Here is a 13,485-nt window from a genome sequence, read left to right as displayed (position 1 = left end):
TATATATATATATATATATATAATATGTTACATTTTTTTTTATTTGATTTCAATGAATATATGAACATGGTTAGTGCAATTGAAGGAAAAAACTTATCTAAACTTGGATATTAAGATATTGTTGATTATAAGTAGTTATAGAAAGTGAAGCATCATTAGATGTATTATTGACAATTTTTAAGAACTTCTAATGATTTTATATATGGCAATGATAAAATTAATGATATTTTGTTCAATATTTTGAGTTCATGATTTCATGTGGAATGCATGAATACATGTGGATTTGGTGGGCAAATATAACAAGTATTTGCTTATTTTTTAATTAATCGAAATATCGATAATTTAAGATTGACGAGGACAATTTGGGTACCTATTGGTGGGGGTCATTTTACTTTTTATTCTAGTGTAACTTTAAAATTAAATTCTTCTTCCTTTTAAATTAAACAAAAACTAGTAAATCAAGTTGAAATAATAATAAAGGTAGCTAAAATTGTAAATTTCTTCTATGAGGGGCTATTATTGATAGTGGTGACCACCCTTAGTTGGTCCAATTTTACATGCCCTATTCTCTAGGTTTCATTTTTTAATTTATATGTTCTTTTATTTGGCTAATTTGATACAAATTTTTATAAAAAAAAAGTATAATCATATAAATATGTATCTAATTAACTTATATTTTAAAATATTATTTTATTTAAATTCATAATTAAATAAAATTCAATAATTAATAGTTAAATGTTACAAATTTTTTCTCAATAACAACAACTTAAGTTTTGTAATCGATGATTATTTCTAACTAAGTTATTAGTTTTTGTTATGATTTAAAAAAAATGCTTTTATAATCAATATTATTTAATAAATTCTTTTTTAATCAATTCATTAATTAAAATATTTTTTTATATTTTTTAAATATATATATTTTATAATTATATATTAATATCTTTTAAAAATAATATTTTCTCAAAATTAACACAGTCAATTTTTTTTTAAAATAATATAAATTTATGCAAATAAGTCTTACTCTCATTTTAAAAATATATATATATTTATTTAGATAAAATATTTGATAAATAAAAAGTTACATAATTTGCAAGTTGAGGGCAATTATTATATTTGAGTGCATGGGTCTTTAATTTAGACGGCAGCCAAAACATGTTATCTTTGGACAACCGTTAAAGTCCAATCCGGCGGCAGACTCTCTCTTCCCTCCATTACACCGCCGTCATAGCTTCCGTCATCACCGTCATCAACATGCTCATGTTCATGCCCTCAACTTTGAATAGTATATAAAAATTAAATAGTACTTTAATTTAAAACAATAGCAAATACAAAAATTAGAAAGAATACCTTATATTTAACATTCAAAGCAAACCGGTTTAAAACATGAGACAACATAAAAAGTGAGGGCGGACTTTGCATAACAAATCATGATGATTTAGTATTTGGAGTCTTTTGTGTGATATTACTGAGATTCATTATATGATGCCCGAGTCTTTATATAGCTGCTGAGAAGTTTGGATTGATGCGACTAATATGACAAACTTAAATATTTGAGTTACCATCCCAATTATTTTTTGGTGAATTATCTGGTTTGAGAGAAATCATCGAACTTTAAATGATCGTAGTCGTCCGATTCGTATCATTCATATATTATTATTACGACGCTTTTTGAGATTAGTTTAGAAAAGAAAGTAGAGTCTGTCAGGGAGTTAATCGTTATTCTCGAAGATTTATATGTTCGGTAATTTATTGAGTACCGTTTTTTTCATTAATATAATATTTTGTCGTTTTATTTAAACGATTTTTTTCATTTTTAATACTCTATAGAGTTTATCAAACAAAAAAGAAATAAAAAATCATGATTTCTCCAACAAAAGAAAACCTAAAAGAGAGGATATTTCGAGGTTTATTTCAACATAATCAATTGTTGAGAAATCTACAATTATTCATCAAATAGTATACAAATTAATTCAATTCAATAATCAAATCTTTTGTTTATTATATATGTTCTATAAAAACAAACATCCGACTGCAGCCAGCCATGTGCTTATATTCTCAGTTTTACAAGTTAGCATTTTTATATGTCAATTTCAATCCAACTGGAAGGATAACTCAGCCAAATTCAATACAAATAATTTTCAAGAGTTTGAAATCTACTTCATCCCTTCTAACTTTTATTATTATTATTATTTCGTGCAATTAAAATAATAATCGTTTAAACACAAAGACAATGATAATCGCATTGTGAATGATTATTAACGATATATTTTGGTCGTTAAATATTCACCGGTTCTTTTCATACAAATAATTCATCTTGTGTGTCTCGCTCTTTTAATCGTCTCGGTCAATATTTCCCAATAGCCATAAAAGTCTTAGGCATATGACTCATAATAATTATCTTTCCACGTACATCTATAATCAGTGAAAATTTTGCCCGCAATATCACTTCACCCAAAAAACGAGATATGTTTAAGCATCTTAAACTCATACCATTTTTTCCAACAAATAGTAATCGGGCTTACTAACGAATTACCTTTAATTATTTTTGTTGCAACATTTGGGTATATGATTTAATAATAAAACAATTCATCCATTCAAAAAATAACAAATTTTTGAAATAGTCATTATCTTCTCCACTAAAATAAACAATATAGTAGTAGTACCATCTATAAAATAATGAATTCTTTCTAGTATAATCCAAATCAAACAATACCTTAGTATTCTTCATTAAAAAAACATTTTAAGAGATAAGTAAGAGAGAGACTGGCCAACCAAGTCCATGAACTAATCCCCTATAAATCCTAAATAAATTCATCATTCTCTCAATCCCTCTCTTCAAAATCAAATTTCCAGTTCATTCTCTCTCTAAAATCATCATTAATTAGCTCAAATGGGTGAGGTAAAATCACAAATTCATTCTCTTAATCCCCCACTAATTACAATCAAAACCCATAATTTAATAATAATAATAATAATAATCTCATCAATTTCTTCACTTTTCAGAAAGATGCAAAAACAGAGGATGTCAAGCCCAAGGAGCAAAAACCCGACCAGCCTCCCCCCGCCGCCGCCCCTCCTGCCGCCGTCGCCGCCGCCGCCGTCGTCCTAAAGCTCGACCTACATTGTGAAGGATGTGCCAAGAAAGTCAAACGTTCAATTTTCAAGAATTTTGAAGGTACCAATCGAAAATCATTATCCTTAATTTCCCCGAGACCAAGTATTCGATCTTTTTAATATTTAATAAATTATGATACGGTTATTGATAAGCGTTTACTTATTGGCAACAAATTGCAATTAATTAAAAAAATAAAATATTTTTGAGATTTTATTTATTAATTAATTAAAATGACTGAATTTGGTGATGGGTTTTGATCATGGAAGGTGCGGAGGAGGTGAAATCCGACATTACAAATCACAAGTTGACGGTCACCGGAAAAGTGGACCCGGCCAAACTCCGGCAACTAATAGAGGATAAGACTCATAAGAAAGTCGAACTTATTTCACCTCTACCTAAAAAGGACACCGCCGGCGCCGGCGAAAAAAAACCCGATGAGAAGAAACCCGAGGAGAAGAAACCCGAAGCGAAGAAACCCGAAGAAAAACCTAAAGATGTAAGAATTCATTGCATAGATTTTTCTTGTTAAACGACTATCCATTTCATAATATCATTCATCATTTTTTTTTTATTCTAATGACTTTTATTTTTATTTTTGTATATATAGAGCACAGTTGTTCTTAAGATGAGGTTACATTGTGAAGGGTGCATGCACAAAATAAAGAGAGTTATAAAGAAAATTGATGGTAAGTGTAACGCTTACTATATATAAATTATGATATAAATTGTGATATATTCTATAACAATCTCATTTTATTACTATAGGTGCGAAATCGGTTGATTTTGATGCGGATAAAGATTTGTTAAAGGTAACGGGTACTATGGATGTGAAGACACTTGTTCCATTCTTAAAAGAGAAATTGAAACGTAGCGTCGAAGTTGTACCGCCGCCCAAGAAAGACGAGCCCAAAAAGGATGCTGCCGCCGGTGGCGGCGGTGAAAAGAAAGTAGAAAAAGAAGTTGGCGAGAAAAAGGTTGAGAAAGAGGCCGGAGGTGGTGGTGACAAAAAAGACGAGGGTGAAAAAAAGAAGGCGGTTGAAGTTGTTAGTGCGGGAGAAACAAAAGCGGTTAAGGTCGAGGAAACACCTAAAATTGAAGTGAGCAAAATGGAACATCAAGGATTTTCGAATTACCCGTTTTATTCGGTACCAGCAATGCCCGTTAATCATGGATACATCGAACATGGTTATTACGGCATGCCAACAAATTCTAATCACGGCTATCCGCAACAACATTACCCTAACAATCAGACGTATCCAATCCAATACCCACAATTTAATCAATATCCAATGCAATATCCACAACCTCCGACAATGTACAATACAACACAAATGTTCAGCGACGAAAACCCTAATGCGAGTTGTTCCATAATGTAACAAAAAAAAATGTGTGTTTGGGTCGGATTTTCGAGTGACTAAAGAAATTGAGATGTTGTGCAAAAATTGTAAATATATGAAAATGCGAAGCTTAAAATAAATAATAAAAAAAAAACTACATATGAGAAAAGAGAGGTAATATAGGGATTTTATCAATTGAATATTATTAGTATTACCTTGTATTGTCCGTCAATTAATTAAGAAATGGTATGGTTCGAGTGTTACGTACGTGTTGAATTAAAGCTAATATTTATTTCTTTGACTTATTTGTATTTATCTCTTTTTAATTAATTACTCAACTAATTTTGCGTCGGCACGTTGTTATTTGTTCTGACTATTAATTATATATATATATATATATATATGAATTAAATTAATATGATTAAAGCATCATTATCAATCCTACGTAACATTTATATAATATATGTATGTGTTTTGGTTAGTTTGTCATTATCTTAATGGTATTTTGATTAATTAATTGCATATTTTTGTTTGTTTAGAATTGAGATTATACTATGTCTAGTAAATTAATAATGATTGAAATGGATTGATTAATAGATGACTGCTAATTTAAAAAAGAAAACCACTTAAACTGGAGAGATTAATAAATCAAGTTCACTAATGGTGCGAAATTAAAGAATATTGTTACAAATTAATAATAATAATAAAGGATGTTTTTTATTTAATTATTTTTACCGAGTTTATTTTGTCTTCTTGATGATCTAATTGAGGTTTTATTTGTAACTTGTAGATTTTTTTTTTTTGTCTAATTTGTGTTTAATTGGTTATATTTCATCATATACTAGAAAAAAAAAACAGCTTATTTTTTCAAAATAATAATATTTAATGTTATTTAGCTTCTCTATTAGATATTAATTTCTTCCTCTTAAGTTATTATTCTTCATATTAAAAGTTTCTTTTTTTTAAAGTTTTTTATATATAAAATATGTATACTACAATATATAATACAATTATTTTCAAAATAAAATAATTTAATTGTCTATTTTCGAACTAATTAGTGGAATTGGGCAATGTTTGTTCCCACGTGCATAGAATATTAATGAAATCCTAGAATCTGTCTTAATTACTTGTTAATTGTATACATTATTAATTATTAACTATTTGTTTCATCACATATATAATATATGCGATTTTAAAATGGCCTTTAAGTGATTCAAATAGCTGAAATAATTATTTGTAATATTTTTATTGTTCCCTTTCAAATATTACTTAAAACGGCAATTAAGGAAAATACGGCCTTTTCTTTCAATGAAACCAAGAGTTATAATTAAGTAAATATTTTAACTTATTGATTTTGCAACTATTAATTAAAGTAGTATAGGAATAGACAATAAAATCACATCCAAATTAATTAATTTTATTTTTGAAATGTGAAAATATTAACAAGCTAGGATATCATATTAATTTTCGATCCGAACAAAAACTGTAATAAAATAAATATTAAAGATAAAACGGGACAAGAACGATAAGTTCACCCTATAGGAGCTCGTTTGATTTGGGTTTTTTAGGAATTTTTTTATTTTATTCAGTTTTGTTTTATAAATTCTCTCCATCACATCATTATTCTATAAATCCAATTACTCATGTTATCAACTAAAAATATTAAAATACCTTTATTTTATCTTAAAAGAAATCTATTTTTAAATATAAAAAACATTATAATAATTTAACAAATAAAAAATTCAAATAACCTATTTTTTTTTTATCCAACAAGATCTTTTGGACAAATCCCAAAAAATCCTCAAATAACCTAACTGATACAAGGAACTATCCCTGATACAAGCATATGATCCGCTTCATTGTCCTATCATAAATCTTTACTTTTTAACTTATATTATTTGTTAAATTGAATATGTGAATTTAAATTTTTAATTAAACATTTTTAATTTAATTTAGCATAATGTGTTGGTGTATTTTTTAAAATTTATTAAATTAACATGATTTTCGTTTTAGTTTAAAATATTTTAAGTGAGAATTGAACCTATAACTTTGATATTTTAAACACACCCTTAACAATTTTATTTTTTTTATGATAAAATAGTTAATTTTGATAAATAATACTTTATGATCTCTTATCCTTAATTATTATAATGTTCACAAATGAATAAAAATATGAATTTGATTAGAAGAAGTTGAAATAAATTAGTGGTACAAAGGTCATGAAAGCTGAGTCATCTTACAGCTAAGTGGTGGGTCTGACACGTCAGCTAGGGTTGGCATTTACCAAATGGCCGAAAACATGCCCAATGGTAAATGATCGATTATTAGCTAATAAGACATGTATTATGCCATCTTACCTAACTATAAATATATTAATATAATATTTAATTACATGTCATCAATTTCTTTTCAATATAAAATAATTTTTGGAATTCTTCTAACTCATTAATTAAGCCATGGTTGTCCTTTTTCTTTTCTTAGAAAAAATAAACATTTCATTAGAAAATGTCATTACAAAGGCCAATTCTAAAAAAAAACAAAAAACATATTATACTAATATGAGTTTAATGTAGTTGGTTTAATACTTTAAATAAACAAGTTACTAATAAATGTAAAAAAAATATGATGTGAGTAAGCCGAAGGATGGCCTTTGGAAGGGTGACCCTAGATTGCTGCTTACTCAAACATTAGGTTTGTGGGTTAAGCATATAGCCCGTAAACTTACTTAATCATTTAACCAGACGAACGAAATTTTCAACTACCTAACATGCAAACTCGAACCCAAGACTTCGGGAGGAGTCTAGCGATATCCTCTCTTCTAGCCTATAGCTAGTCATCTTTTCGTCGAATTTGTGTGAGATGTAAATTAATGTTTATTTATTTTATTTTATTATTGTTAAAAGTTTCTATACAAAACAATCAACTGAATCTATTAGATTAATGATAACGTTTTAATGAATAATTCATATAAAAAATCAGAATCAACCTAATTTATTGTTGGCCTTATGAGTATATATTAATATAAAAATTATCTTTTAATTAATCAATTAAAATTCCTGTTAATGTTGACATTAGGAGTGTGCAAAATGACGTTTGACAAGAAAACAATAGCTAATTAAAAATATTATAGATTTCTTCGAATATGTCCACAAGATTACATCAATAATTACTCATTACAAACAATTAACATATTTAATTAAACTAATAAGGTCATATCATTCTAATCTCTTACATTGGATTCCATAATTAAAACATCCTAAATCAAGTGTCTTTTGGATTAATTAAGGTCTGAAATTCATAATAACATATAGATTGAATTGGGTCTCATAATTAAGTTGTTGTGCTAATTAATTTTGAATTTTACTTGAATTTTTTTTCAAGTATTACATTCAAATGTTGATAATATTATAAAATTACTAATAATAAATTTAATAACATTTTATTTTTCAAATATTTGAGTTTTATTTTAAGAAGAATCTAGATAGAGGATGGTGGTTAGTCACAGCCAAATTAGATTTGATCGTCTAGTGGTCCATGACTCATCTATGAAACGTGACTGGATGGCAACATATTATTATTTTATAATATATTTTTATATTCAAATATACATTTATTAATTTATATATTCAAATATATATATATTATATATTATATATATATGCGCCATCACATTCATGCCATTGTATGTTTGTATGTATATATGTTTCATCATCAACTCTTTCTCAAATATAAAATATAAAATAGTTAAAATCAAATATGCTTATGTTTAATTGTTTAAATAACCTTATTGAGTGCTTATAATTTGTAAAAAGTGGGTTCTTTCTAAGAAGAATATTATTTTTAATAAAATTTAATAAGTTAAATGATGTAATTAATGAATTGTCTAAGATCTATTTACATAAAGTTATACACAAGACGTGGGTTAGAGTTTTTTTTAAACTAGAATTTATTTCACAGAAAAAGTTAATACAATTTTTCCTATTTCGATTTTTACTTTAATAAAGACATTTTTATTGAAATTTGAGACCTTAAAAAAATAATAATAAGGATTTGAGGGCATATGAAAAACCTCAAGGCTAATTAACTAGGCCACATGTATCAATTTGAACATGTCTTTCATTTTAATTTTAATTCTAATTTGAAACAAATTTATTAAGGTAGAAGATTATGACACATGTGGTCAATATTAAAGAAAAACAAATATATGATTTTTGATTTGGATAAGCTACCCAATTTATAAATTTTAAATGATTATTTTAAATGAACAAAATTAAAATAATTAAAATAAGGACAAACATGATTAAATAATTAATTACTATTATAATTAAATCTCAATTAATTAAAATGACGATAAAAAAATAAATAAAATAAATTGAGATAAATTATGTACTCATTTTATCTTAAATTAATTTTAAGAAAATTAAAAGGAATTAAAATAAATAATTTAGAATAAATGTTGTATCCATTTTATCTCAAATAAATTATTTATTTAACTCTAAAATATTCAAAAAAATAAATAAATTGGAAAAATAAATGTCATATTTTTAAAAATATTTTGTATATTTTTTAGGATTAAAATGGAGCAAAAAATGATTGAAAAATTAATTTCAAACAAGCTTTAAGAACGAAAAAGTGCTAGAACTTGTTGCAACCGAAACCAAGAGGAATCAGTGCAGCAGGCTTCACAACCGTCGGATGAATGTTGGATGAAATATTTTGTAGGTTGAAAATGAGGCAAAAGATGATTGAAAAATTCAATTTCAAACAAGCTTCAAGACTGGAAAAGGGTTGAAATCTATTTCAACCGAAACTAAGAGAAATTAGTGCAGCAGACTTCACAACCATCGGATGAGCGTTGGATTATCATCCAACGCCCATCATCTATCTGCGTCGCCTGCTGCAATAAAGGAGATGCACGCTCGTGAAGCACGGGATCAATAGACGAACGTCTCCAAGGTGTCAGCCCAGACGAGCGTGGATCGCCCATCGCCAACGGAGCGCTAACAGAATGCCCATCGTCCGCGCTTAGGCTCAAAACGATGACGTTTTATCCTTTCCTCAGTGCTCAAACGTGGAAGGAGGAAACAACATCGCTTTTGTCTGGTTTGTCTTCTTCCTCGCAACGACAAACTAGATAAGAATAGTTGTATCTTTGATTTTTCAAAGATAGAACTTTGTCGCTTCTTAACCTTTTGAATTTGTTCAAAAGGTAAAATGATTACCCTATTCCGGTGGTATTTCCTCTACATTTTGAGGCATCATGATGCGGTGCGAGTCGAAGAGGCGTTTATGCGAAAGTTGCAGCATCCGAAAATATCTCGCAAGTGTCAGATTTCGACGATTGCCTAGTGTTTTTCGGGCGGAAACGTTTAGGGGCTCAAAATCGCATTTTTATTAGTTTCGGGTGTTTTTTGCAATTTATTAAACGTTGTTTATTTCTTTTGCAAGCTAGGGTTTGAGTATTTAAAAGAATCTTAAAACACTTTGTTAGGGAAGATTATTAATCAGAAAACGAGGTTTCCTCAATATCTATCAACCTTCGGTATTCGTAAGAATCAACGAATCTTGATAAAGGTTCATCCTAGCCACGCACGCTGCATCAGTTGGTATCAGTTTCCAGTCGACCCTGAGGTATGCCGCCCCGAAGACAACCGCGCAACCCTACCCCTGGTGCTGATGATGGTGACCTTGCTGAGTTGCGACGTGAAAACGCTGAGTTTCGCCGTGATAACGACGATTTGAGGCGGCAGGTTGAATGGTTGACGCAACGGATGGATGCATCTATGCACATGCACCACCCTGAAGATGATGTTACGATGACAGATGAAAACCCTCTCGGTGGTCTTCGGAATCGATCCCCTGAACGCCCCAATCATCGCTGGGAGCAGGCTTTCAGGGTGGACATCCCTAAGTTCGATGGTAGTCTATCACCGGAAGAGTTTATTGATTGGCTTTCTCAGGTTGAAGAGATTCTGGATTACAAGGAAGTTCCTGCAGATCGTCGTGTACCCCTTGTTACGATCCGCTTACATGGTCGTGCACAAGCATGGTGGCAGCAGTTGAAACAGACACGTGTTCGTCATGGTAAGGCAAAGCTCACGAATTGGGACAAATTCAGGAAGCATATTAGGGCTGCGTTTCTACCATATAATTACGAACGTAACATGTACCAGCGGTTCCAGAATCTTCGTCAGGGTTCTCGTTCCGTGGATGACTATTCCACTGAGTTTTACACCTTTGTGGCTCGTGTTGACCTGTCTGAGTCCCCTCTCTAGTTGGTTTCTCGCTATATTGGTGGCCTTCGCCTCCAGTTGCAGGATATTTTGAATATGTTTGATCCCTTGAATGTTTCTGAGGCACATCAGCGTGCTTCACAGGCTGAGAAACAGCTAGCCAGGCGCGGTTCGGGTAGCTTTGGAAAACAGGTTGTCCCCACTAGTGGCATTGGTTCTTCTTCCCAGCCGGCCCATCCCACCCCAGCCCCCCCTCGCAGCACTATAGCCCCCCCGCAGGGACGTCCCGGTGGCTTGCGTTGTTTCAATTGTGGTGAAGTTGGCCATCGCCAAGTAGAGTGTCGCAACCCAAAGTCCACCAATCGTGGTCTTTTTACTGAGGTGGAGGATCCTGACTCTGCTCTTCCTTCAGATTCAGCCCCAGTGTATGATGTTTATGATGATGAGGCAGCGGAGGAGTATGTTTCTGGTGATGTTGGCCCCCTTTTGGTGATTCGTCGATCATGTTTAACCCCTCGTGCTCCTGACAACGAGTGGTTACGTAATAATCTGTTCCATTCCACTTGTACCATCGGTGGCAAAGTTTGCACCTTCATCATTGATGCTGGGAGTTGTGAGAATGTGATTTCTGAGGTTGCAGTTTCGAAGCTGGGTCTGTCCACTGAACCTCACCCCAAGCCTTATCGTCTGTCCTGGCTGAGTCAAGATTGTGTTGATGCCAAATCAGCCCAAGAAGGGTGCTGCCCCCACTCATCATGCGCCCCCCCTACCACCTTGTTGTCTCGGAGTCCTTTTCAGACCGCCATGGTCGAATCGGGCATGGTGTTTGCTCCATTTTGTTCGCTGATTACCTGTGGTGCTAGTTCTGAGGTGCCTATTCCAGTGCAGCCGCTGTTACAGGAGTTTGCAGATGTTTTTCCTGAGAATCTGCCTTGTGCCTTGCCTCCTTTGCGTGATATCCAGCATCACATTGACTTGGTTCCAGGTGCTGCCCTACCCAACCGTCCTCATTACCGCATGAGTCCCAAAGAACATGAAGAGTTGCGTAGACAGGTGGAGGACTTGCTGGCTAAGGGACACATTCGAGAAAGCCTTAGTCCCTGTGCTGTCCCGGCCCTTCTTACCCCAAAAAAGGATGGGTTCCTTTTCCGTGGTGTACAGCTGTGCATTCCAGATTGCAGCCTGCGTTTGAGGATGATTCAGGAACTCCACAAAGAAGGCCATGTTGGGCGTGATCGTACCTTCCAGCTTCTTGCAGCTTCTTATTTCTGGCCTTCGATGCGCAAAGAGGTGGGGCGTTTTGTTGCTCGTTGTCGTGTTTGTCAGTTGGCTAAGGGCGCTTCGACTAATGCCGGGTTATACTTGCCTCTGCCTATTCCCACTCAACCATGGTCTGATGTCAGTATGGATTTTGTCCTTGGGCTGCCACGTACCCAGCGTGGTTCTGATTCGATTTTTGTGGTGGTTGACCGATTCTCGAAGATGGTTCATTTCATTCCCTGCAAGAAAACCTCTGATGCTGTGGCTGTTGCACAGCTTTATTTCAGGGATATGTATCGCCTTCATGGACTTCCTGCCTCCATAGTTTCTGATCGGGACACTCGCTTTGTGAGTCACTTTTGGAGGAGTCTTTGGCGTTTGGTTAATACTCAGCTGAATTTTCGCAGTGCCTATCACCCGCAAACTGATGGCGAAACTGAAGTTGTTAATAGGTCTTTGGGGAACCTTCTGCGCAGTTTAGTTGGGGATCATCCTAAGGCTTGGGATCTGAAGCTGCCTCAGGCCGAGTTTGCTCACAATCATGCTGTTAATCGCTCCACTGGTTTCAGTCCTTTCCATGTGATTTACGGGCTGTCTCCGCGTGCTCCTCTTGATTTGTTAGCGCTGCCCAGCAAGGTGCGTCCTCATTCCACTGCTGCGGATTTTGTTGGTCAGTTGGCTCAGGTTCATCAGACCACTCATGACCGCTTGGTTGCTGCTACTGCCAAGTACAAGGAGAAGGCTGATTCGAGAAGGCGTGCTGTTGATTTTGAAGTTGGTGACTTTGTGTGGGCTATTCTGACTAAGGATCGTTTTCCAGCTCATGAATATAGCAAGCTTGCTGCTAAGAAGATTGGTCCTGTTGAGATTGTGGAGAAGATCAACCCCAATGCTTATCGTTTACGCCTTCCCAGCCATGTGCGTACCTCTGATGTGTTCAATGTGAAGCATCTTGTTCCTTTTGTGGGTGAGTCTTCTTCTGATGAGGATGATGCGGTTCCAGATTCGAGGACGAATCTTTTCTACCCTGGGGGAATGATGCGGTGCGAGTCGAAGAGGCGTTTATGCGAAAGTTGCAGCATCCGAAAATATCTCGCAAGTGTCAGATTTCGACGATTGCCTAGTGTTTTTCGGGCGGAAACGTTTAGGGGCTCAAAATCGCATTTTTATTAGTTTCGGGTGTTTTTTGCAATTTATTAAAAGTTGTTTATTTCTTTTGCAAGCTAGGGTTTGAGTATTTAAAAGAATCTTAAAACACTTTGTTAGGGAAGATTATTAATCAGAAAACGAGGTTTCCTCAATATCTATCAACCTTCGGTATTCGTAAGAATCAACGAATCTTGATAAAGGTTCATCCTAGCCACGCACGCTGCATCACATCATCACGGCCTAAACTAGCAACTGGTCGGAGATTAAACAAAAGACCATCAATGACCTTTTAACTTAATGTGATCAACTTGGTCGATGAACCGACTTTGGGAGGCTATAAATAGCCTCCTCTAGGCAAACCGAAGGCAAACGATTCATTTACCCCCTCTCA

At 33.2% G+C, this 13,485-nt stretch overlaps 1 protein-coding gene across 1 annotated transcript; it reads left to right on the top strand.

Moving 5' to 3' along the window:
- Positions 1 to 2,784: 2,784 nt before the first annotated feature.
- On the top strand, positions 2,785 to 4,753 carry LOC124915274 (heavy metal-associated isoprenylated plant protein 6-like). Its single transcript, XM_047455965.1, has 5 exons — positions 2,785 to 2,899; positions 3,004 to 3,175; positions 3,382 to 3,611; positions 3,723 to 3,801; positions 3,881 to 4,753. The coding sequence occupies exons 1-5, from the start codon at positions 2,891 to 2,893 to the stop codon at positions 4,489 to 4,491; spliced, it is 1,101 nt and encodes a 366-aa protein (XP_047311921.1). The 5' UTR covers positions 2,785 to 2,890; the 3' UTR covers positions 4,492 to 4,753.
- Positions 4,754 to 13,485: the final 8,732 nt, after the last annotated feature.

This window comes from Impatiens glandulifera, chromosome 1 (genome assembly GCF_907164915.1).
Source record: "Impatiens glandulifera chromosome 1, dImpGla2.1, whole genome shotgun sequence".
NCBI lineage: Eukaryota > Viridiplantae > Streptophyta > Magnoliopsida > Ericales > Balsaminaceae > Impatiens > Impatiens glandulifera.
The sequence above is the reverse complement of the archived record's forward strand: the minus strand, read 5'-3'. Positions and strand labels throughout refer to the sequence as shown.

What these genes read in the sequence shown, in the direction of transcription:
- LOC124915274 (XM_047455965.1), top strand. An exon ending in CCGAAGAAAAACCTAAAGAT is followed by an intron (nt 3,612 to 3,722) that starts GTAAGAATTCAT and finishes TTGTATATATAG; the next exon opens with AGCACAGTTGTTCTTAAGAT. An exon ending in AGTTATAAAGAAAATTGATG is followed by an intron (nt 3,802 to 3,880) that starts GTAAGTGTAACG and finishes TTATTACTATAG; the next exon opens with GTGCGAAATCGGTTGATTTT.